The sequence below is a fragment of the Salmo salar genome, chromosome ssa17 (assembly GCF_905237065.1).
Source record: "Salmo salar chromosome ssa17, Ssal_v3.1, whole genome shotgun sequence".
NCBI lineage: Eukaryota > Metazoa > Chordata > Actinopteri > Salmoniformes > Salmonidae > Salmo > Salmo salar.
In genome coordinates, this window is record NC_059458.1 from 13991761 (window position 1) to 14017644 (window position 25884).

At 42.1% G+C, this 25884-nt stretch overlaps 1 protein-coding gene across 11 annotated transcripts; it reads left to right on the top strand.

Annotated features, from left to right (window-relative positions):
* Positions 1 to 24518, top strand: LOC106575166 (RNA-binding motif, single-stranded-interacting protein 1). 11 transcript variants are annotated; one of them, XM_014151425.2, is made up of 13 exons: positions 1 to 394; positions 10145 to 10296; positions 12133 to 12191; positions 12389 to 12480; positions 14815 to 14975; positions 15116 to 15195; positions 15307 to 15419; positions 16531 to 16671; positions 16826 to 16876; positions 20964 to 21065; positions 21276 to 21359; positions 21505 to 21595; positions 21706 to 24518. In XM_014151425.2, exons 1-12 carry the CDS (start codon positions 344 to 346, stop codon positions 21586 to 21588), a joined length of 1170 nt encoding a protein of 389 aa, XP_014006900.1. In that variant the 5' UTR covers positions 1 to 343; the 3' UTR covers positions 21589 to 21595; positions 21706 to 24518. The 11 variants fall into 11 exon arrangements, with proteins under 11 accessions (XP_014006900.1, XP_045554803.1, XP_014006904.1 ...); XM_045698847.1 differs by having other exon boundaries at positions 21520 to 21595; XM_014151429.2 differs by having other exon boundaries at positions 21276 to 21347.
* Positions 24519 to 25884: the final 1366 nt, after the last annotated feature.

Here is a 25884-nt window from a genome sequence, read left to right on the forward strand (position 1 = left end):
TTTGGTCTGTAGAAGGCGGGACTCAGGAGCGGTCAGCAGGACGTCGTAGATTAATGAACTGAACTGAGTTTTCTGCCTGGGTTGGACGACACTTTGGTGGGATTAAACCGTATAACCTACGCAGTGTAGCCTATGTCCGGTAACCTACAGATGTGACAACGCGACAAGGAAATTTGAATCAGGATCGAAAACGGAAATACCGGAGTTTATTTCTAACCCGGTCGATATGCGGATTTTGTCCAAATAAACCCACTGGATTCTAATAAACGGGTCTGCATGTAGCCTCGTTTTTTTGGAGTAAACTAGCTTTTTATCTCGGAATAACTGGAATAGGCTATCCAGGATGATCTTTGCAAATACTGCCAACCCGTTGAAGAGCACATATCGGAAGCAGGTAGGCCAAAAAAGCCCTGGCTGGGATGGTCCAAAACGGTTCCATAAGTCCCTTGAACGCATTCGAGTGCGCGTACGGCCCACTGTCTTATCACCTCAGTTAACACGGTCACTAGAAGCGACAGTCGTTATTATAATGTTATAACACCGCTCACCGACAGTCAGTTTGCAAAGTCATGTAGTGTTACTGTCAGTAGCGCGCTACACTACATTTTGGTCAAGTCTGTTCTGTGCATTAGTGTCCATTTTATATTATCGGCTTTGTCCTTGAATTAGCATTACAGAATACCCTATCTAGCAGCTGTTATTGTATTAGGCCCTAATGGCTTATAACAACCATCATCCAAATAGACTGATTCCCTAAATAGGATTTAAAAACAAAATACATTCAGATACGCATTGAATTGCTCATTCAGAAGGTAACTGATGAAGGGATAGGCCTATATGATTTATGATAGAATTACGCACTCTTTTACCGGAGGACAGAGGGAGAGAGAGATCCTCCATATGGTCCAGGTAACCCAGGTTTAGATGCTGAACATTTGTTAGGCCTACTGCTATAATAACATTGCTATAATGTTCACAAGAAGAATCACCTATACACTTAACATACACCGTTTTATTTCCCCAGCCTTTCAAAATGTAGGCCTACGATATTCTATCTCTACATCCCCAAGTCTTGGAGGAGAAATACATTATTTCTTCAGCATGTTTTTAATGAAAATAGGCCACACAGGTCATACAAATGTATGGCATTTATATTGTAGTTCATATGTCCCATTTGTTAGATTCCTTGTAGCATTGAATAGAATAGGACTGGAATAGAACCTAATAATATAGTATAGTTATGATGATGCAGACAGAAGCCATGTAGGCCTACTACATGTTAGATTCCTGGTTGGTATTGTTAGAATAGAACATGTTCTGTATAGGCCTGCTCCAGCACCTGAGTTAGTTTAGCCTAGTAGGCCTTCTAGTGACTGGCATGCTCAGCTTCTGCCTAATGTGGGTCAGTGTGCTGGAGTGAACATGGGCGTTCATGCATCTATAATGAGCCTTTTCAGGTGTAGCTACACATTTGTATTTATTTGATTTATTCAACCTTTATTTAACTAGGCAAGTCAGTGGTTCTATACCACTGCTCTGTTGTAGTTCACCACTGATTCAGCCATCTAGTCCACAAGATGGAGGTGATTGCGATTTGTAGCTATATCCGCCCTGAATGATTCCAATAGGCCTAGTAATCAGGTAGTCATCTAAATGAGTTGGTACTTCAGTCCTTCTTTACCGCTCCACACTGTAGTTCACCACTGATTCCAACCTGGACTCATTTCATATGATATGTTACAAATTACAATTCGTATGATATGTTCCGAATTGCAAATCATACAATATGTTACGAATTGCAATTCGTATGATATGTTCCGAATTTCCAAAACCTATGCAATGTTACAAATCCCAACTTGTTGTGGCTAACGTTAGCTAGGTGGCTAATGTTAGCTAGGCTAGGAGTTAGGGTTAAGGTTAGGGGTTAGGTTAAAGGGTTAAGGTTAAGGGAAGGGTTAGCTAACATCCTAAGTAGTTGCAAAGTAGCTAATTAGCTAAAATGCTAAAGTTGTCCCTGATGAAATTCGAACACGCAATCTTTGGGTTGCTAGATGTTTGCATTATTCGCCCGATGCAGAAATCGTTGTGCCATTTCCTTGTTGCTAAAACTCTAATTGGGGCGGCAGGTGGACTAGTAACCGAAAGGTTGCAAGATCGAATCCCTGAGCTGACAAGGTAAATATCTTGTCGTTCTGCCCCTGAACAAGGCAGTTAACCCACTGTATCTAGGCTGTCATTGAAAATAAGAATTTGCTCTTAACTGACTTGCCTAGTTAAATAAAGTTTTAAAAAATAGTCTGGGTGACCATTTGATTAATTGTTCAGCAGTCTTATGGCTTGGGGATAGAAGCTGTTAAGGAGCCTTTTGGACCTAGACTTGGCGCTCCGGTACCGCCTGCTGTGCGGTAGCAGAGAGAACAGTCTATGACTTGGGTGACTGGAGTCTTTGACACCGTCTAGTATATAGGTCCTGGATGGCAGGAAGCTTGGCCCGAGTGATGTTTTTTTACGTCTAGTCTATGAGACCGGGCTGCTGATTCAACCATCTAGTCCACAAGATGGAGGTGATGGTGTGTAGATCCTGTCGGTAGGCTTAGTATATCTCCCACGTAAAGATATCCATAGGTATAATCATCTGTTGTTAATCAGAATTAGTTATGCAATGGTTCTTCATTCTTTGCTTCGTCAGTGATTCTAGTCCACAAGATGGAGGTGATTATGTGTGCATTCTGTGGGTAGGTTTGGATGTCTCCATCCTTAACAATATTAGTAGGCCTAGCCCTAATTCAATGTGGTGGCCATCTTAATGTAATTTATCTCACTCGCCATTTTGTTTTGGTAAATATGCATTCAAATGGTGGAAGGCAGAACATGTTTTTTCTTAATTCACTGTTGAATTGGACTGCTGCATGCCATTCTAGATTTTTCTAGAGTGGCTTCTGCAGGGTTGGAGCTATTTTAATGAGTAAGAGGAAGGAAATGCCTTGCAGAGGAGGGCTCTGGTTTGCCTCAGAGAATGTGTGGTAGTTTCCCGCTGACACACCAGACCAGACTGTAGTACTAGGAAGGAACTGTGATGGAACGAGTGTAGACAGCACTCCATGCAAGAATGTCACCGGGGAAATAGCCTAGCGGCAGGTAGCCTAGTGGTTAGAGCATTGGGCCAGTAACAAAGGTTGCTAGTTTGAATCCCTGACCAGAAAATGTGACACGTCTGTTATTGTTCCCTTGAGCAAGGCACTTAACCTTAATTGCTGTGAGTAATGGGGGAGTTGGGATATGCAGAAAACACATTTCCAATTGACACATATAAGGACAAATATAAGCTCCTATTATTATTATAGCCTATAGTGCATTCTGCAATGCATAGAAACAGGGTGAGGAGTTGTTCCTGACCATGTGACGAGGAAAAACTCCTACCCCTATTCATCTCATTATATTTCACTGCCGTCATTCTGGAGCCTGGTGAAATGGAAAAACTCCATGCTAGAAAACTCTAGAAGAACAGTAGTGCTGAATGTCTTTTCACCAGGCATCATAGGACCCATGTCGTCCAAAAAAGTTAGACTTTTAACTCATCTGTCCATAGGACATTCTTCCCGAGAGTCTTGATGATCATCCAGGTGCTTTTTGGCAAACTTGAATCAACTTTTTGGACGATATGGGTCCCATTATGTCTGGTGAAAACCAAACACTGCATTCCACACTAAGAACCTCATACTAACAGTCAAGCATGGTGGTGGTAGTGTGATGGTTTGGGGATGCTTTGCTGCCTCAGGACTTGGATGACTTGCCTTAGTAGAAGGAACCATGAATTATTCTCTGTAACAGAGAATTCTACAGGACAATGTCAGGCCATCCGTCTGTGAGCTGAAGCTGAAGCTCAGCTGGGTCATGCAGCAAGACAATTATCCAAAACACACAATCAAGTCTACATGAAAATGGTTAAAAAGCAACACATTTGATGTTTTGGAATGGTCTAGTCAAAGTCCAGACCTTATCCCAATGGAGATGTTGTGGCAGGACTTGAAATGAGCAGTTCATGCTTGAAAACCCACAAATATCGCTGAGTTAAAGCAGTTCTGCATGCAAGAGTGGGCCAAAATTCCTCCACAGCGATGTGAGAGACTGATCAACAACTACAGGAAGCGTTTGATTGGAGTCATTGCAGCTAAAGGTGGCACAACCAGTAATTGAGTGTAAGGGGGCAATTACTTTTTCACACAGGGGAATTGGGTGTTGCAAACTAACTTTGTTAATTAAATAAATAAAATAAATATCCATTTTTTTTGTTATTTGTAAACTCAGGTTCCCTTTATCTAATATTAAGTTTTGATTGAAGATCTGATAACATTCAGTATCAAAAATATACAAAAATAGAGAAAATCAGAAAGGGTCACATACTTTTTCACAGCATTGTGTGTATATATATATATATATATATATATATATATATATATACACTGCTCAAAAAAATAAAGGGAACACTTAAACAACACAATGTAACTCCAAGTCAATCACACTTCTGTGAAATCAAACTGTCCACTTAGGAAGCAACACTGATTGACAATAAATTTCACATGCTGTTGTGCAAATGGAATAGACAACAGGTGGAAATTATAGGCAATTAGCAAGACACCCCCAATAAAGGAGTGGTTCTGCAGGTGGGGACCACAGACCACTTCTCAGTTCCTATGCTTCCTGGCTGATGTTTTGGTCACTTTTGAATGCTGGCGGTGCTTTCACTCTAGTGGTAGCATGAGACGGAGTCTACAACCCACACAAGTGGCTCAGGAAGTGTAGCTCATCCAGGATGGCACATCAATGCGAGCTGTGGCAAGAAGGCTTGCTGTGTCTGTCAGCGTAGTGTCCAGAGCATGGAGGCGCTACCAGGAGACGTGGAGGAGGCCGTAGGAGGGCAACAACCCAGCAGCAGGACCGCTACCTCCGCCTTTGTGCAAGGAGGAGCAGGAGAAGCACTGCCAGAGCCCTGCAAAATGACCTCCAGCAGGCCACAAATGTGCATGTGTCTGCTCAAACGGTCAGAAACAGACTCCATGAGGGTGGTATGAGGGCCCGACGTCCACAGGTGGGGGTTGTGCTTACAGCCCAACACCGTGCATGACGTTTGGCATTTGCCAGAGAACACCAAGATTGGCAAATTCGCCACTGGCGCCCTGTGCTCTTCACAGATGAAAGCAGGTTCACACTGAGCACGTGACAGACGTGACAGAGTCTGGAGACGCCGTGGAGAACGTTCTGCTGCCTGCAACATCCTCCAGCATGACCGGTTTTGCGGTGGGTCAGTCATGGTGTGGGGTGGCATTTCTTTGGGGGGCCGCACAGCCCTCCATGTGCTCGCCAGAGGTAGCCTGACTGCCATTAGGTACCGAGATGAGATCCTCAGACCCCTTGTGAGACCATATGCTGGTGCGGTTGGCCCTGGGTTCCTCCTAATGCAAGACAATGCTAGACCTCATGTGGCTGGAGTGTGTCAGCAGTTCCTGCAAGAGGAAGGCATTGATGCTATGGACCGGCCCGCCCGTTCCCCAGACCTGAATCCGATTGAGCACATCTGGGACATCATGTCTCGCTCCATCCACCAACGCCACGTTGCACCACAGACTGTCCAGGAGTTGGCGGATGCTTTAGTCCAGGTCTAGGAGGAGATCCCTCAGGAGACCATCCGCCACCTCATCAGGAGCATGCCCAGGCGTTGTAGGGAGGTCATACAGGCACGTGGAGGCCACACACACTACTGAGCCTCATTTTGACTTGTTTTAGGGACATTACATCAAAGTTGGATCAGCCTGTAGTGTGGTTTTCCACTTTAATTTTGAGTGTGACTCCAATTACAGACCTCCATGGGTTGATAAATTGGATTTCCATTGATTATTTTTGTGTGATTTTGTTGTCAGCACATTCAACTATGTAAAGAAAAAAGTATTTAATAAGATTATTTCTTTCATTCAGATCTAGGATGTGTTGTTTAAGTGTTCCCTTTATTTTTTTGAGCAGTATATATAACACTGAACAAAAAATATAAACGCAACATGTAAAGTTTTGGTTCCATGTATCATGAGCTGAAATAAAAGATCCCAGAAATGTTACATACGCACAAAAATCAAATTTCTCAAAAATGTTGTGCACAAATTTGTTTACATCACTGTTAGTGAGCATTTCTCCTTTGCAAAGATAATCCATCGATCTGACAGGTATGGCATATCAAGAAGCAAATTAAACAGAATGATCATTACACAGGTGCACCTTGTGCTGGGGACAATAAAAGGGCACTCTAAAATGTGCAATTCCGTCACACAACAACATGCTAAAAATGGCTCAAGTTCTGAGGGAGCGTGCAATTGGCATGCTGACTGCAGGAATGTCCATCAGGGCTGTTGCCAGAGAATTTAATGTTAATTTCTCTACCATATGCCGCCTCCAATGTCGTTTTTGAGAATTTGGCAGTATGTCCAACCGGCCTCACAACCGCAGACCACGTGTAACCACGCCAGCCCAGGACCTCCACATTTGGCTTCTTCACCTGCGAGATCGACTGAGACCAGCCATCCAGACAGCTGACGAAACTGTGGGTTTGCACAAACTAAGAATTTCTGCACAAACTGTCAGAAACCGTCTCAGGGAAGCTCATCTGCATGCTCATCGTCCTCACCAGGGTCTTGACCTGAATGCAGTTTAGCGTCGTAACCGACTTCAGTGTGCAAATGCTCACCTTCGATGGCCACTGGCACGCTGGAGAAGTGTGCTCTTCACAGATGAATAGCTGATGCACGAGCTCAACAGATTACACAAACTCACCACTACTGTCAGGTCTAGTAGGGCCATGTAGCGTGTCTAGTGCTGACAACTACTATATGCCCTTCAGTGGTGTAAAGTACCTAGGTAAAAATACTTTAGAGTACTACTTACGACGTTTTTTGGGGGTATCTGTTCTTTACTATTTATATTTTTACTACTTTCACTTCACTACATTCCTAAGGAAAATGATGTACTTTTTACACAATATATTGTCCCTGACACCCAAAGTGAATGCTTAGCATGCTTAGCAGGATAGGAAAATGGTCATACACTTATCAAGAGAACATACCTGGTCATCCTTACTGCCTCTGATCTGGCGGACTCACTAAACACACATGCTTCGTTTGTAAATTATGTCTAAATGTTGGAGTGTGCCCCTGGCTATCTGTACATTTTTAAAACAAGAAAACCGTTCTGTCTGGTTTGCTTAATATATGGAATTTCAAATGATTTACTTTTGGCACTTAAGTATATTTTAGCAATTACATTTACTTTTGATACTTAAGAATATTTTAGCAATTACATTTACTTTTGATACTTAAGTATATTTTAGCAATTACATTTACTTTTGATACTTAAGAATATTTTAGCAATTACATTTACTTTTGATACTTAAGTATATTTTAAACCAAATACGTTTAGACTTTTTACTCAAGTAAAATTTTACCGGGTGACTTTCACTTTTACTTGAGTCATTTTCTATTAAGGTACATTTACTTTTACTCAAGTATGACAATTGGGTACTTTTTCCCACCACTGATGCCCTCAAGTTAGTGTTGGAGCTAGAATGATATGCATTGACCCAATATGTGACTCTGTGTAACTCACAGTGGTTTGTCAGTTGATTAGGGTCAAATAATACACACACACATATATCCTTGTTATCTCCCTGCTGCACTCACACATTATATCACAATACACATTAGAACGCCATCATGGGTGGGGTGTCCAAAACCAGATGGGAAATGACTTGATAAGATGGCATAGACTGTACTAGAAAAAGAACACATCAGGATGTGTTTATAGTCTATGTGAAATAGAATCTCAATCTCATGTCACCAGCTAAGAATGGCACGCGACCCTATCACGTCATAAGATTAGATTGATTCAGTTACACTATAGACTAGCTTGGGGGGGGGGGGGGGTGCACTGTTTTGCCTTGCGTGTCAGGAAGGAGAAGCTAGGTATATATCTGAACCGTGTTGACAGTCTGTGCTCAGTGTGCCGTGGGTCTTATCAGCTACCTGCGTCTCACCTCGAGTAAAAGCATGAAGAACATCATGGTACTGTGTACGTTTCCTGACAGGAATTGACATGACTGTAGACTGTTGTGTGTCCAGGAATCCGCTGAGGTTGTTGTGTGCTGTTGGGGAGGGGGGGATTTCCTAGGTTCCCAGATTTATTTTCTGGGTGTGGCACAAAGGCCACACTGGAGGCCATGTTTCATATTTCCGTAGGCAAGGGACACCAGTTTGTCTCTGTGTGTGTTTGTGTGTCTGTGTATGTGAGGGTGTGTGTGTCTGTGTATGGGTGTGTCTTTGTCTGTGTGCATATATGTGTGTGTTTTTGTCTGCTTACCGGTGTGTGTGTTTAGTCAGTGACATTGTGTGCAGCTGATGTCCTCTTGTCTCTCCTGTGTAAATACCATATACAGTGCCCTCCACTTATATTGGCACCCTTGGTAAATACGAGCAAAACGGGCTGTAAAAAATGTTCTTTGCTGTTTATCCTCTTAGTCTTTCATTCAAAATATTCACAAACATTTAAGTAAAATGACTGAAAAAGTTAATTTAATATTTTTCTCCAAAAACATGTTTGCCACAATTATTGGCACCCCTAGAAATTCTTGAGTAAAATCTACCTGAAGTATATTCCCATGCATATTTTACGTTTTTAAGTTCACCTGAGTGATTAGGAATACTTAAGTGTTAAGCCATGACTTCCCGTTTCACTGGGGTATAAATATGATGTGACACCCAGGCCAAGTTCCCACAGTCATCCATCACTATGGGAAAGACAGAGAATACAGTAATGATGTGCGACAAAAGGTTGTTGAGCTGCACAAATCAGGAAATGGCTATGAGAAAATTCCCATTTCCACTATCAGGGCAATAACGAAGAAGTTTAAAGCAACAGGAGATGTTAACAATGGGCCTGGAAGAGGCCGTGTGTCTATATTGACCCCACACACAGTGAGGAGGATGGTTAGAGTGGACAAAAAAATCTCCAAGGATCACAGCTGGAGAATTGTAGACGTTAGTTGGGTCTTGGGGTCAGAAAATCTCCAAAGCTACGATCAGACGCCACCTACGTAACCACAAGTTGTTTAGGAGGGTTGCAATAAAAAAGCCTTTTGCCGTCATCAAACAACAAACTCAAGCGCCTACAGTTTGCCAAACGTTACTGGAACTTTCAATGGGACCGGGTTCTATGGTCAGATGAGACCAAAATAGAGCTTTATGGAAACAAACACCAGAGGTGGGTTTGGTGTATACAGAAAGATATCCATGCAGAAAAGTACCTCATCCCCACTGTGAAGTACGGTGGTGGATCTTTGATGTTGTGGGGCTGTTTTTCTTCCAAAGGCCCTGGACAACTAGTTAGGATACATTGTATCATGGACTCCATCACGTACCAGCAGATGTTAAATCAAAACCTGACTGCATCTGCTAGGAAGCTTAAACTGGGCCTTGGTTGGATCTTCCAGCAGGACAATGATCCAAAGCACACCTCAAAATCAACACAAAAATGGTTCACTGACCACAGAATCAAGGTTTTGCCATGGCCACCCCATTCCCCTGGCCTAAACCCCATAGAAAACCTGTGGGGTGATCTAAAGAGGAGAGTCCGCAAGCGTGGACCTTGGAATATGAAGGACCTAGAGAGATTCTGTATGTGTTCTCCAACCTCATTATGTATTATAGGAGAAGACTCAGAGCTGTTATCTTGGCAAAGGGAGGTTGCACACAGTATTGAATGAAGGGGTGACAATAATTGTAGCACACATATATTTTCAAAAAATATTTGTTTTATGTTAAGAATGAATTTTTTCTTTCAATTATTTTACTTTAATATTTTCAATGAAAGACCAAGAGGATAAACAATAAAGATTTTTTACAGCCTGTTTTGCTCATATTTACCAAGGGTGCCAATATTAGTGGAGGGCACTGTAACTACAAATGTGTCTTGAGTTGAAACTCATCTCTAGTCTGTCCAGGATTTCCTTTTCTTTCCTGGTTGAGGCACAAACACCACTGTTGACGGAGGACAACAGAGTGACAGTGTGTTTACTGTGTACCTGACAGTGTCTTGTCTCTTCCTGCAGTCGTACCCCATGGCTCCAGCCAGCCCCAGCACGGTGAGCACCAGCAGCAACAGCAGCACCACAGGATGGGACCAGCTCAGCAAAACAAACCTGTACATCCGTGGCCTGCCTCCAGCAACCACTGACCTGGACCTGGTCAAGCTCTGCCAGCCGTGAGTACTGCTCAGCACACACACACACACACACACACACACACACACACACACACACACACACACACACACACACACACACACACACACACACACACACACACGTAGGCATACACACGTGTGTATAAACATGAAAGCACACGCGCACACTCACACACACACACACACACACACACACACACACACACACACACACACAAGCACATGTATAAACATGAAAGCACACACACACGCAGACACACACACACGCAGACACACACACACACACACAAGTCTACACAAGCACTGATTGACTGACACACATTATTATGATGAATTAGAACAGCTTGTTCCAACTATACATGCCAATACCATATTCATATGGACCATGCATGAACCAAGCATAGAGGCCACTAGCTAGCACCCCTCCAACCAACTAAACCATGGGAACTGTGTTTACATGATACTGTATCTGTAGAGACGAGAGATTAGAGAACGTGACTGTTTTCTACAGTATTGGGATTGGTGAATGCAGCAATTGTCATGTTTGGTTGGGTTTGTCTCTGTGCGCCTCTGGCCTCTGCTGGACCACAAGCATATGGAGCGAAGCATTCAACCATGTTACCAGGGGCAACAGCCGCTGTTGCTGTGTTGTTTGCTTGTGTTTTGCTCCCAACGGTGTTCGCCTGCTCACCGGCACAAAGCAGAAATGAAAGAGCCTTTCATTGCAACCAGGCTAATGTTAGCCAAGTGTGTAGTTCAACCAAAGCATGATGCACGTCCTTAAAATACCAGTTCCGCAAAACGGCTTGGCATCATTTCAACTCTGGCATTTCTGTCTGAATTTGAGCGTAGTTTATGACACGGGCTGTTTTTCAGGTACTGTAACATGGAGTGTTGACGTGAACAAATAGTTAGGCTAGGCATCTGTTGTTTAGTCTTTGGACTAACGTTAGGCTGCTCTTTGACATAATGTCGGCTGTTGTAGCAATGTTTGTTTTCTCTTTATACATCTACATCCCACCACACATATTTGACATATTCTGACAACTGGGTGTATGTAGCACGGTCCCTATGTGGGGAGTCAAATTGTTATTTTTACAGTGCCCAAAGCTTTCAGAGATTTATATGTACATTTGTATGCTACTGTGTAAATACTGCAATGTGTGTTTGCAAGGATTGCATTAACTTCTTGTCTTTAGTCTGTTTTAATTATTATTCAGTGACTTTGGCAGAAGTGCCTTTTAGTATGCCAGTTAGTATGAGGGTTAATTCGGTTAAAGATACAATGGGGTTAAAGATACAATAATGAATTGATTCTCTTAAACGAGTCTACTGAAATAACACGGTGTGCTGTGTGGTCATAAGGCTCGATATGTTCCCTCCAAGACTCACAACCCGGGTTGGCTCGCGCAGCTTAAATGGCTGCCTTTTTCCTTCAGCGATGATGTCATGCATTCTTGTGCAAGCCTAGCGTTCTGACTCCCAGCCCTTGTTATATAAGTTTAGCAGTAGATCGACACGGTCTGTGATATAGGGCATACAGTATTTTTGTATTAATTCATGTATTTGAAGGCAAAATGAACCCCGCCCAAGCATGCCGAACTGCGAAAGTGGTAGAAATGACGTAACTACAACCATATTTGGGTTGTAAACTGAATTGTATAGACATCATTTCAACCAGCTTTACCCTTTGAGCCTTCTTAGCACATACTGTACCAAATAGAGAGGATCTGTAGATTGAAATATAGTTTGACCTTTAAAACAATAATGTATGCATATTGTAATGATAATCAATACAATTAAAGGATAAGAGAGCAACATCCTGTTAACATTTGATTCTTCTTGTGTTCATAGATACGGCAAGATCGTATCGGCAAAGGCTATCCTCGATAAAACAACGAACAAATGTAAAGGTCAGTATCATGTAGTCTACTATTTATCGCCATTTCTTCAATTGATCTAAATAAATGATGTATTTTACTGTTGTCAGATAGTATCACACACTGGTATGCTACTAAGAAAATGCATTTGCAATGTAATGTAAAGCAAACTAATATGAAGTTGTAGTACTGTATATGAAGGTTGTTTCTGTGCTCCCCCCCGACTCCAGGGTATGGGTTTGTGGACTTTGACAGCCCTGCAGCAGCCCAGAAGGCGGTCCATGCCCTAAAGACCAGTGGGATACAAGCCCAGATGGCTAAGGTGAGAGGAACCCTGTGTTCTTCTGGTAGCAGAACAACATTGGCCCCTAGGTCTGTCTCTGTTTTGTAAATTACAATGACAGATTATATGGAGCAGTAGACTGTGTGTGTGTGTGTGTGTGTGTGTGTGTGTGTGTGTGTGTGTGTGTGTGTGTGTGTGTGTGTGTGTGTGTGTGTGTGTGTGTGTGTGTGTGTGTGTGTGTGTGTGTGCGTGCAATGTACATGTACGTGCATTTGTGTGTGTATGTATGTGTGTAAAGCAGAGCAGCAGAATCAGTCACATGACCCCAGCTGACTGGCTGGCTGTTCAGGCAGTGACCCCATTCACGTTCTCTACTTAAGCCAGATGTCCTCCCTTCCCTCTCCCGCTCGCTGCCAAAAAACAGTCGGTCCACACGCACAGAACAGGACGGACAGCTTTCTGCTGTTACGCAAATATTATGACTGTCTGTCTCGTAGCACAGCAACTACAAATGAATGTGCTCTGGGCTAGGATCCTCCCAGTTAGCATTTTATGCTGTGTTATGAGTTTGCATGTTATGCTAACGTTCCATGTCCAATTACTGATGTTATGCTTATTGGTTTGTATAGTTCTTTGGTGAAATAGGGTGGTCTTTTTTCCAGCCTCAACCTATGATTTGAACAGCTCCTCTTCTCCAGTGGTGGAAAAAGTACTAAATTGTCATACTTGAGTAAAAGTAAAGATACCTTCATAGAAAATGACTGAAGTAAAAGTAAAAGTCACCCAGTAAAAGTCACCAGTCTAAACGTATTTGGTTTAAAATATACTTAAGTATCAGGAGTAAATGTAATTGCTAAAATATACTTAAGTATCAAAAGTAAATGTAATTGCTAAAATATACTTAAGTATCGAAAGTAAATGTAATTGCTAAAATATACTGTCACGAGTTGTGTGTAGGAACGGACCAAGGCGCAGCGTGAATATCGTTCCACATATTTTATTTTAATGTGAAACTATGCAAGACATACAAAAAATAATAAACAAAACAACAAACCATGATGAAGAGGTGCTACATGCACTAACTCAAAATAATCTCCCACAAAGTTGGGAAAAACAACTACTTAAATATGATCCCCAATTAGAGACAACGATGACCAGCTGCCTCTCATTGGGGATCATCCAAAAACCCCAACATAGAAAAACAGAAACTAGAACCAAACAACATAGAAAAATAAAACTAGAATAAACCCCCCCAGTCACGCCCTGACCTACTCTACCATAGAAAATAAGAGCTTTCTATGGTCAGGACGTGACATATACCTAAGTGTCAAAAGTACTAGTATAAGTCATTTCAAATTCCTTATATTAAGCAAACCAGACAACACCATTTTCTTTTTTTTTTTAATTTACGGATAGCCAGGGGCACACTCCAACATTCAGACATAATTTACAAACAAAGCATGTGTGTTTAGTGAGTCCACCAGGTTCAGAGGCAGAAAGGATGACCAGGGATGTTTTGTTGATAAGTGCGTGAATTTGACCATTTTCCTGTCCTGCTAAGCATTCAAAATGTAACGAGTACTTTTGGGTGTCAAGAAAAATGTAAGGACTAAAAAGTACTTTATTTTCTTAAGGAATGTATTTTTTTTTTACTTAAGTACTTTAACACCACTGCTCTCCTCCCTCTCCCGGTTTCACCGGTTCCACTTTTCCATAGATATTTCTCCCTGTCAGCACATTTCTGCTGTCTCTCGCTCACTCGCTCGCTTTCTCTCTCTCTCTCTCTCTCTCTCTCTCTCTCTCTCTCTCTCTCTCTCTCTCTCTCTCGCTCTCTCTCTCTCTCTCTCAGGGGACCTGTGTCTAGCTAGCTCCTGTATTTCTGCCGAGGCCAGCAGAACACAGTGTGCCTGTATGGTAGCTGCATAACTGTACTGCTTAGCTGTTGAGCTCGTAATGGTAAAGATGGGAGAACTGAACCCATCGTTAAGTCTATGGACAGGATGTGTAGAAAATAGAAAAAGAGACCAGTCGCCATTATGAGCAAATCAAGGGCCATAGAAACTCAAGTCCTTGACAACGCATTTACAGAGTTGTTGACTGAAGACCCCACATGACCTGGACGTGACCGTTACTAAGGCAACACACAACCCTAGCTAACTCGTGTTCAGTTATGTTTTTTGTTATGGCTTGGATTTCCTGGCTTGGATATGATCACAGACTCAAATCGTGTCAATGCATTATTTTAATCAGAGTGAAATATTAATTTAATTGCCTTCGAATTGGTGTTGGTGTTGCTGTCCAAATTACCATAGATTCTTTGGAGGAAAATGATCCTAATACCTCTCTATCCATTTCTCTGTCCTTCTCTCTAAGCAGCAACAGGAGCAGGACCCCACCAACCTGTACATCTCCAACCTGCCTGTGTCTGTAGACGAGCAGGAGTTGGAGGGGCTGCTGAGGCCTTTTGGACAGGTCATCTCCACCCGCGTCCTCAGAGACTACAGCGGGGCCAGCAGAGGCGTCGGCTTCGCCAGGTGAGAGAACATCTCAATGCTCAGTAACAGTTTGACGGAGGGCCATGTCGGTAACTCGAAGGTTTGTGGGTTCAAATCCTGCTACTTTTTCTAATTTAGGTCCCATTGATTTATGTGTGACTTATGTCTACTGTTCTCAGGATGGAGTCCAAGGAGATGTGTAACTCAGTCATAGCCCACTTCAATGGGAAGTTTATCAAGACGGCGCCTGGAACTACGGGTAAGGCCTATTTTCTCTTATTCTCTCATGCGTTGGGCTGCGATGCTCACTTTTTGGTTTGGCTAATAATGACGATAATGGTGAGGACGATGTGTTTCTTTCCCTCTCCAGCTCCCTCTGAGCCCCTGCTGTGTAAGTTTGCTGATGGTCAGCGGAAGAGGCACAGCCACAGTCCCTACATCCCCAGCGGTCGCACATGGCCCCGAGAGGGAGAGCTCAGACTAGTAAGTGCCTCTCTGTCCGTCTCGTTTGTCTGGATGTCTCTGTGGGTGGACCCACAACTGCAAGTTTTTCTCTCCCTGCAAGACTAATAAAGGCCATTTTAAGAATAAATGCATTACCTCATGTCTAGTGTTGACTGACTTGCCCAGAGCCCAGTGTTAATCCTATCCTGAGAGACCAGTTCGTTAGTGCAGGGGTTCATTAACTTTTTCACTCGGGCCCCCCTCCCAGCATTCGGGACCCCCCCGGCGGTTGAGCACACGCACCTTGTCTATTTCTATGGGCACAATAACTGTTCATGACCAGTGGTGTAAAGTACTTAAGTAAAAATACTTTAAAGTACTACTTAAGAATGTTTTTTGGGGTATCTGTAGTTTACTATTATTATTTTTGACAACTTTTACTTCACTACATTCCTAAAGAAAATAATGTACTTTTTACTCCATACATTTTCCCTGACACCCAAAAGTACTCATTACATTTTTAATGCTTAGTATGACAGTAAAATGGTCAAATTCACGCACTTATCAAGAGAACATCCCTGGTCATCCCTACTGCCTCTGATCTGGCGGACTCAATAAACACACATGCTTCGTTTGAGTGTTGGAGTGTGCCCCTAGCTATCCAAAAAACATAAAAGGGTGCTGTCCGGTTTGCTTATTAATATAAGGAATTTGAAATGATTTATACTTTTACTTGTACTTTTGTACTTAAGTATATTTGAGCAATTACATTTACTTTTGATACAAGCATATTTAAAACCAAATACTTTTGGACTACTCAAGTAGTGTTTTACTGGGTGACTTTTACTTTTACTTGAGTAAAAGTGTCATTACTTTTACTCAAGTATGACTATTGTGTACTTTTCCCACCTCTTGTTGGTGGACTGAATTTTGCAGGTTTAAAGCTTATTTCCTGCAATTCTACACAATGCCACCGGTGCCCCCCCTGCCGACCCCAGGGGGGCATTCCCCACAGTTTAGGAACCACTGCATTAGTGCATAGCCCATTACAGATCATGGTACTGATTGAATGGTTGGTATAGTGATGCTAATGTCACAGTTAGATGATAAGGATCTGGTTTTGTGTGAAAGTTCTGTTTTGTCCTACCAGGGCGGGATGACTCTCACGTACGACCCCACCTCAGCTGCTATGCAGAACGGCTATTATGCCTCTCCCTACACCCTAACGGCCAATAGGATGATGGCTCAGCAAGCCATGTCTCCCTACATGTCTCCTGTCACCTCCTACCAGGTAGGCACATCATTATCCTGGAGTTAATTCAATATAAATTATCAAAAGATGATAGTTACTTTGGATGAGAGCGTGTGCTAAATGACTCAAATGTAAATGTTATGTAAATTTGAAGAATGTGGCATGAGGTTAACCCTACCCTTTCATGTGCCAGGTACAGAATCCTTCCTGGATGGCCCACCAGCCTTACATCATGCAACACCCAGTAAGAGAAATGAAATGATGTCTTTCTTACTCCACACACACAGTGCTAGAAAATATGGATTGTCAGACTCCATTTTACCCCTTCTACCCTGGTACAAAAACACAGTGAAAGAAACTATGTCTTACTCAGTTCGCAGCGCTATACATGCAGACTACAGACATAATGCAAGTAAACATTTAGTTGGACGATGTATACCATGCGTATCTCATACATCCGACTAATAATACAGTTTGTCGGCTACTTTTCTGATACATAAACATAGTGATAAAAAAAGAAGATATACTGTATATCCAGGGGCGCAACTTTTGTTTTAGAAGTGGGGGGGACATGTACACTACCGGTCAAAAGTTTTAGAACACCTACTCATTCAAAGTTTTTCTTTATTTTTACTATTTTCTGCATTGTAGAATAGTAGTGAAGACATCAGAACTATGAAATAACACATTTGGAATCATGTAGTAACCAAAAAAGTGTTAAACAAATCAAAATATATTTTATATTTGAGATTCTTCAAATAGCCACCCTTTGCCTTGATGACAGCTTTGCACACTCTTGGCATTCTTTCAACCAGCTTCACCTGGAATGCTTTTCCAGCAGTCTTGAAGGAGTTCCCACATATGCTGAGCACTTGTTGACTGTATTTCCTTCAATCTGCGGTCCGACTCATCTCAAACTATCTCAATTTGGTTGAGGTCGGGGGATTGTGGAGGCCAGGTCATCTGATGCAGCACTCCATCACTCTCCTTCTTGGTAAAATAGCCCTTACACAGCCTGGAGGTGTGTTGGGTCATTGTCCTGTTGAAAAACAAATTATAGTCCCACTAAACCCAAACCAGATGGGATGGTGTATTGCTGCAGAATGCTGTGGTAGCCATGCTAGTTAAGTGTGCCTTGAACTCTAAATAAATCACAGTGTCACCAGCAAAGAACCCCCACACAGTCACACCTCCTCCTCCAAGCTTTACAGTGGGAAATACACATTCAGAGATCATCTGTTCACCCACACCGCGTCTCACAAAGACACAGCGGTTGGAACCAATAATCTCAAATTTTGACTCCAGACCAAAGGACAAATTTTCACCGGTCTAATGTTCATTGCTCGTGTTTCTTGGCCCAAGGAAGTCTCTTCTTCTTATTGGTGTCTTTTAGTAGTGGTATCTTTACAGCAATTCTACCATGAAGGCTTGATTCACGCAGTCTCCTCTGAAGAGTTGATATTGAGATGTGTCTGTTACTTGAACTCTGTGAAGCATTTATTTGGGCTGCAATTTCTGAGGCTGGTAACTCTAATGAACTTGTCCTCTGCAGCAGAGGTAACTCTGGGTCTTCCTTTCCTGTGGCAGTCCTCATGAGAGCCAGTTTCATCATAGCGCTTGATGTTTTCTGACTGCACTTGAAGAAACTTTAAAAGTTCTTGAAATGTTCCGTATTGACTGACCTTCATGGCTTAAAGTAATTATGGATTGTTGTTTCTCTTTGCTTATTTGAGCTGTTATTGCCATAATATGGACTTGGTCTTTTACCAAATAGGGCAATCTTCTGTATACCCCCCTACCTTGTCACAACACAACTGATTGGCTCAAACCCATCAAGGCACACTTGTTAATTGAAATGCATTCCAGGTGACTACCTCTTGAAGCTGGTTGAGAGAATGCCAAGAGTGTGCAAAGCTGTCAACAAGGCATCAAATATCTCAAATATAAAATATATTTTGATTTGTTTAACAATTTGTTGGTTACTACATGATTCCATATGTGTTATTTCATAGTTTGGATGTCTTCACTAAAAAATAGTAAAAATAAAGAAAAACCCTTGAATGAGTAGGTGTTCTAAAACTTTTGACCGGTAGTGTGTGTATATATATATATTTAATCCAGTTGGATAAACACTCCTAACAGCCTAAACGACCGCTAGGAGGCGTCTGCATGGTCCTAAAGCACACTGTTACCTCGTTTTGTATCGCATACCAATTATAAAACTGGGAGGGGACAAAAATGCAATTTCAGAATGTGAAAGTTGCGCCCCTGTATATATCTTATCCCACTGATAGTATATGTTGAGAGGCTGACATATGACATGTTACCTCAGTTAAAAATACCCTGATTCAAAACAGAATGTGTTACTTTAATCGGCGAGTTCTGCTAACGCTGCAGAATAAACACCCCCAAAATCTGTGTGGGAAGAGAAGAGAACAGAACAAAACAAGCCCAGTTCTGGGAACCGGAACATTCCCTCATATTTCAGTGAGGGTGGAACCAATCAATTGTTTTGATTAGGATTTAAAGGGGAAACTCCCCTGTTGAGTTTAAGCTCTTGAGCTCTTTTCCTTTTATCATCTGGATGTGACACGGTGGATTAAGGCTGCGTCTGAATTTGCACCCTATATAGTGCACTACTTTTGACCAGAGCCTGAGACAAAAGCAGAGAGCTCTCTTTTCCTGTAGTTAACTGTCTCTGGGCTCTGGTCAAACGTTGTGCACTATGTAGGGAACAGGGCAGGGGGTATTCATCTCTTACCCTACTAGGTCCGGAGCCTGCTGGTTTTCTGTTCTGCCAGATAATTTATTGCACCCACCTGGTGTCCCAGGTCTAAATCAGTCCCTGATTAGAGGGGAACAATGAAAAATGGTCCAGAGTTGAGTTTGAGAGAATAGGGTGTGATCTGGGACCAAAATACGATTGTGCTTCTCTGGCCTCTAGCTCTCTGCTCCCACTGCCTTATGGAGCCAACAGGAAATGCCTGCAGCAGACATGGTCTTATGACTGAAGCCATTTGCATCTCTCAGCAGATGGTTTCAAGTAGAACAAGTGTCTGCGTTTGTTTCCCCTCATTTTTGACAAGGAAATGGTGCACTCCCTCAAGGAGTTTTGGCTTATACGGATGACCTAAGGCCTAAAAAAGATGTATTTTCGGGGGGTGCTGAGCTTGTCTAACTAACTTGAAGTCACAAGTTTAACTTGGTTAGTGCTGAGCGATTAGTGCTTTTTGAGATCGTTTCACTTTCTGTTTGATTATTACAAAATAATCACGGTTTTATTTATATTTATTTTTGATTTATTTTTACATTAAATGCACTGTGCAGTATGTGGGTTGAATTCTGTAACACAGAACAAAACTATTAATAAAAGTCCCATGATGGTAGTGACTGACCATTACTGTGCATCACGTATTGACCATCATTTATTCACATTACTATAGTTTAATAAAATATTTTATTCCATTACTTTATTATTTTATTCCAAGTCATTATCTCATCTCTATAAAGCTGCTGCCTATGCTGTCTGACAAAATCACTATTTTAGTAGTTATTTAATTATTTGTTATTCTTATCTCTTACTTTTTGGGGGGGTATTTTCTTAAAACGGCATTGTTGGTTAGGGCTTTGTAAGTAAGCATTTCACTGAAGGTCTACACCTGTTGTATTCGGCGCATGTGACAAATAACATTTGATTTCATTCAAAGTAAATAAGGCATACTTTTATGACTGCTGAAAACCAACTATCAATCCCTTAGATCCTGCATTTTCAAACTCGCGAAGCTACTCCATTCTATCCCTCTCGTTCTCTGTTCTCTGTCTCCATGTCAACTCCGCACAGATCAGACAAATTTAAACCGGGCACACAATGGATTATGGTCATTGTAGTTAATGACCATGTTTTCTTCGCTAAACTATGTAGAATATTGGCTTGTTGGAACCTACAACTCCCTACTACATCGCATAGTTCAGGCTTGATCTGATTTATCTCTACAGAAACTGCACATCGAGCTCAGCAAAAAAAAAGAGCAAAATGGAATTCAAATAATTGAACCGACATCAGTCAAGTAGTTGTTAAAAAATGTAAAATAACCAACATTTCGGTTAATCGCTCAGCACTACACTTGGTCTAACCAGTCCCTATTCAGCCCTGTACAGAATCAGTGTTATGAATGAGTTATTACAGTTAAACCTAACCACAAATTCCAATCATTTTAAAGCCAGATACTTTTGCCTGCAGACCTTCCATTGATCCTCAATGGATTTGAGTATGAGGATGACCTTGTATTGATTCTAGAATTATAATCTCTCTCTCTCTCTCTCTGCTACAGCAGGCTGTAATGTCGCCCTCTGTGGACCACTCCATGACAATGCAGCCCACCGCCATCATGACACAGCAGATGGGCCATCTCTCATTGGGCAGCAGTGGAGCGGTGAGGGGGATTCTGGGAAGGGGGAGGTGCAATTTAGTTAGTCTCATTTTACCTGATGCAAACTCAGATCTAAAGTACACAGAGGCTAAGGACTAGGGGGTGATTTGGGATTGGGTGAAAGAAAATGAGTTGGCTAACTTCTGAGGGGTACAGTATCCCTTAAATCACGATTTGAGATAATCTACTATATTGTTGTTTTTCTTGTGACAGCAGTATATTTCAGCCAACGCTGCAGTCCAGGCAGCCTATATGCCTCAGTACGCCCACATGCAGCAGACAGCCGTAAGTTCCGAGGTTCGTCTTTGCCATCTCATCCTGTTGATCTCCTCTCATTCATGTCTCATCATGAGTACAGCCATTTTACATACAATTTTTACATCCCATGCCATTACTTACTTGATGGTGCTAATACACGATATTAAGATGTGAAGTTACACAGTTTTTCCCTCTTCAGGAAAATGGTTCACAGCAGCAAATGGATTCGTCCAACAATTCGTCTCCCTACAGTCAACAGAGCAAGTAACGATAAGGTAGGTGCTTCTTTATGAGTCCCTATATAAGATGGAAGTGATAGTTTTAATTGTACTGTTGCACTGCTAATAGTAGGAGTAGTGATCCTGATTGTCGTGTGTATTGTCAGGTGACTTCTGTGAGCAGTAATGGATGCTGTGGGCGCTGACTCATGATGTCACAGTCACAGCCTCTCCTGATTGGACCAGACCAGACTTCAGTAAGAACTCTTTTGCACAGCTTCAACCAAACAACTGTGTATGATGGAACCAACAGCAATGATACCATGGTGTGTAAAACGAAGACAGAGGTGTAAAAATGGACAAAACCAACAATTATTCCCCCCTTCAAAACAGGAAAAAATGTTTTATTTTGATAAACGAAAAGACGTGTATTTTTTACCACGGATTCTCCAAGTGGATGCAATGGGGCAAGTAGCCTACAGCGTGATGTTAAAAGATGCATGAGATTGATTCTTTTTTTTGTGGAATCTGTTGACTTAAGGAAAAAGAGATTTCCAATGGGTTTTATAGGTAGTTTATTAGCCAAGATATATGATGATAAAAATGTTGCTTGCAAAAAGTGTTCATTTGGTGAGGTGTTACTGGTTTTTATTTTTGGTCTTTATAAGATATTATCATTCAATTAGGCTTTTAGGGTTAATGTCTGACATGATTTTCTGTATCAGATTAAATGTGTAGGATTGGCCGTTTGGCAGCTGTCAATCAATCTATGAATAGAGAACTGATAGAGAAGCAGATGTTTTGCCAAATAGATGATGGGTTGGATAATGTGCCTTCCTCTAACATCATAACAGTCATTTTACATAGCCTGGCAGGATCCCAACTGATTCCCTGACGTTTCACTGTTTCACTTCATGGTGATCACAGTATTCAGTCTGGTCTAACCAGGCTACATTAAAAAGAACAGCCACTCTTTATTAGAACTACTGTCAGTCCATAGTAAGGTCTCTTTAGACTTTGACAGTGTAGGTGTCTTGTTTTGTCATATTTCACACACAACCAGGATGTGGACCTCCATCAAATGCTGCACATACTGATCTCATCTCCCTAATTAAGACAAGATAGCCTACAATTCAAATAAAAAACACGAATAGATTTAAAAGAATTGCAAGCGTGAAATTGTGAGGTAACGTCAAGGCGGTTTTATTTTTTCTCTGCTATTTTTTACTTCAACAAATATATTAATAGAAAATGCTTAACTTTAATGATGAAATTACAATCTGTTTTACTTTACGCTAAATTGACGGGGTTGTCTTTAAAGAACATTGAATGGTCATCTTGACCATGTGTGACTGGTTTAATCTACCTCAGAGTTCTGTCTGGGCTGGTATGGCTGGGTTTGCAGGTCCAGCCCGCCTCACCAGAGAAGAACACAAAAGCTGCGGACCAAATCGCACCCTTTTCCTTATGTGGTGCATTACTTTTGACCCATAGACTTTTCACATAGGGCTATGTTCAAAACGTTGGGCCAATAACCGTCAGGTTGCTGGATGGAATCCCCGAGCTGACAAGGTAAAAATCTGTCGTTCTGCTCCTGAACATGGCAGTTAATCCACTGTTCCCCAGTAGGCCGTCAGTGTAAATAAGAATTTGTTCTTAACTGACTTGCTTAGATAAAAAAAGGTTAAATAAATAAAAACATAGACTTAGATAGACATCACATCATTGTGTCTATCCCATTATGGTGTCTGTGAGAGCATTTTGAAGTAGTCAACTGGGTGGGACGTCCAATGGGTTAAAGGGATACTTCGGGATTTTGGCAATGATGCCCTTTATCTACTAGCATGCTAGCAGATACCCATAGACTTCCAGTCATTGCGCTAACACTAGTTAGCATTGGCTTGCGAAACTACCTCTAACTTAATTGATACTGGACACAGAGACATACAAATGGTATCCACAAATTCATTTGACCATGGAGAAGTAGATAAAGGGCCTCATTGCCAAAATCCCGAAGTTTCCCTTCAACCCAATGGAAGTCTGCTCCCAGTTGACTACTTCAAAATGGTGAAAGTCCTCAATGGTGCTGCCAATGCTAAAATAGGCTTTTGGGAACTAGAGTCCTCTATGTATCTCTATGGGTCAAAAGCATTGCACTATAAAGGAAATAAGGTCAGATTTGGGACGCATCCAAAGCCAAGCTCAGGAGCTGGCCAATAGCAATTTTTACAATTCTTCCTCCTACTACTCTGTCCTCAAGTAAAGAAACATTCTGTTTTGTTTAGTGTAGTATCATGCTGAATCCTGTTTTTTTTTGGTTTTTTCTCGATATGAACATTGTTACAAGTGGAATCTGGTTTTAGCTCCGCCTTAGTTTTGGAGTCTCCAAAGTTAAAAGAAAAAACGAAGTGCTGCTTGTCGAACAGAGGTTCCAATAGGCTGGGGAATGAGGTGTTCTTTTTTAATAAGAGAGGAACACAAACCCACCGCGTGGTAGTGTAGGCGGCTAGACTTGATCTATTCTTCCCTTGAAACACACACACACACGGCTTCTCTGTATGGGACTTTGTGTTGGCAGTTAATGTGGTGAGGGTTGTAGAAATCTGAAAGATGGAAGTTTAAATTGCAACCATACTATTTGTAGTCTTGCATAGCTAGCGATGTCTGAACCAAGTGCAATTCTGTGTCTGGATCAATAGGCTAGTTGTACAGCAAATTCAACCAACACGTGTGTGATATAGACTGGCTGATGACGATAAATAAAATGAAATAGTAGTAATTTATGCAGAAAGATAGATTTTTTTTGTTTTACATGTCCGGGTGATGCTGCTGGGTATCATCAGTTAGAAAAATTAAATCATTTTGTATTTTTGTTTCCTTATGTATGTTACAGCCATTGTTTCACCAGATTGTTCTACCAATCTTATCCTTGTGCTTTCCTTTATAAAAACATTTGAATAAAAACCCACCATGAATCAGCCCTATGACCTATGAGGTGAGTTTGTTTAGTCATTTATGTCTCATATTTTATTTCTGATGTAGTTGTTTACTAAATCTTAACTGAACCCCTTCAGTTACAGCTATTGTGGCAGTGTTTTGGTTAGAACAGGATATGACAAGAAGCATGTCATTTTACATAGTACCCTCCAAGCTCATCATTAAGCTCAGGGCCCTGGGTCTGAACCCCGCCCTGTGCAACTGGGTCCTGGACTTCCTGATGGGCCGTCCCCAGGTGGTGAAGGTAGGAAACAACACCTCCACTACGCTGACTCTCAACACAGGTGCACCGCAAGGGTGCATGTTCAGCCCCCTTCTGCTCTCCCTGTTCACCATGACTGCGTGGCCACGCACGCCTCCAACTCAATCATTGAGTTTGCAGACGGCACAACAAGCCTGATTACCAACAACGACAAGACAGCCTACAGGGAGGAGGTGAGGGCGCGGGCGGAGTGGTGCGTGGAAAATAACCTTTCCCTCTCCCTCAACATCAACAAAACAAAGGAGCTGATCGTGGACTTAAGGAGACAGCAGAGGGAACACGCCCCCATCCACATCGACAGGACCGCAGTGGAGAAGGTGAAAAGCTTCAAGTTCCTCGTCATACACATCACGGGCAATCTGAAATGGTCCACCCACACAGACAGTGGGGTGAAGAAGGTGCAACAGCGCCTCTTCAACCTCAGAAGGCTGAAGAAATTTGGCTTGGCCCCTAAGACTCTCACAAACTTCTACAGATGTACAATTGAGAGCATCCTGTCGGGCTGTATCACCGCCTGGTACGGCAACTGCACCGTCCGCAACTGCAGGGCTCTCCAGATGGTGTTGTGGTCTGCACAACGCATCACCAGGGCACACTGCCTGCCCTCCAGGACACCTACAGCACCTGATGTCACAGGAAAGCCAAAAAGATCATCAAGGACATCAACCACCTGAGCCACGGCCTGTTCACCCCGCTATCATCCAGAAGGCGAGGTCAGTACAGGTGCATTAAAGCTGGGACCGAGAGACTGTCAAGGCTATCAGACTGTTAAATATGAATCACTAGGCAGCCTCCACCCAGTACTCTTTTCAGAACTTAGTCACTAGCCGGCTACCACCCGGTTACTCAACCCTGTACCTTGGAGGCTGCTACCCTGTAGACATGGAATCACTGATCACTTTAATAATGGAACACTGGCCACTTTAATCATGTTTACATAATGTTTTACTCATTTCATATGTATATACTGTATTCTACTGTATTCTAGTCAATGCCACTCCAATATTGCTTGTCCTAATATTTATATATTTCTCAATTCCATTATTTTACTTTGAGATTTGTGTGTACTGTTGTGAATTGTTAGATA

What these genes read in the sequence shown, in the direction of transcription:
- LOC106575166 (XM_014151425.2), top strand. Translation starts at nt 344, where the DNA reads ATGATCTTTGCAAATACTGCCAACCCGTTGAAGAGCACATATCGGAAG. An exon ending in GAGAGGGAGAGCTCAGACTA is followed by an intron (nt 15,420 to 16,530) that starts GTAAGTGCCTCT and finishes TTGTCCTACCAG; the next exon opens with GGCGGGATGACTCTCACGTA. An exon ending in AGACAGCCGTAAGTTCCGAG is followed by an intron (nt 21,360 to 21,504) that starts GTTCGTCTTTGC and finishes GAAGTTACACAG; the next exon opens with TTTTTCCCTCTTCAGGAAAA.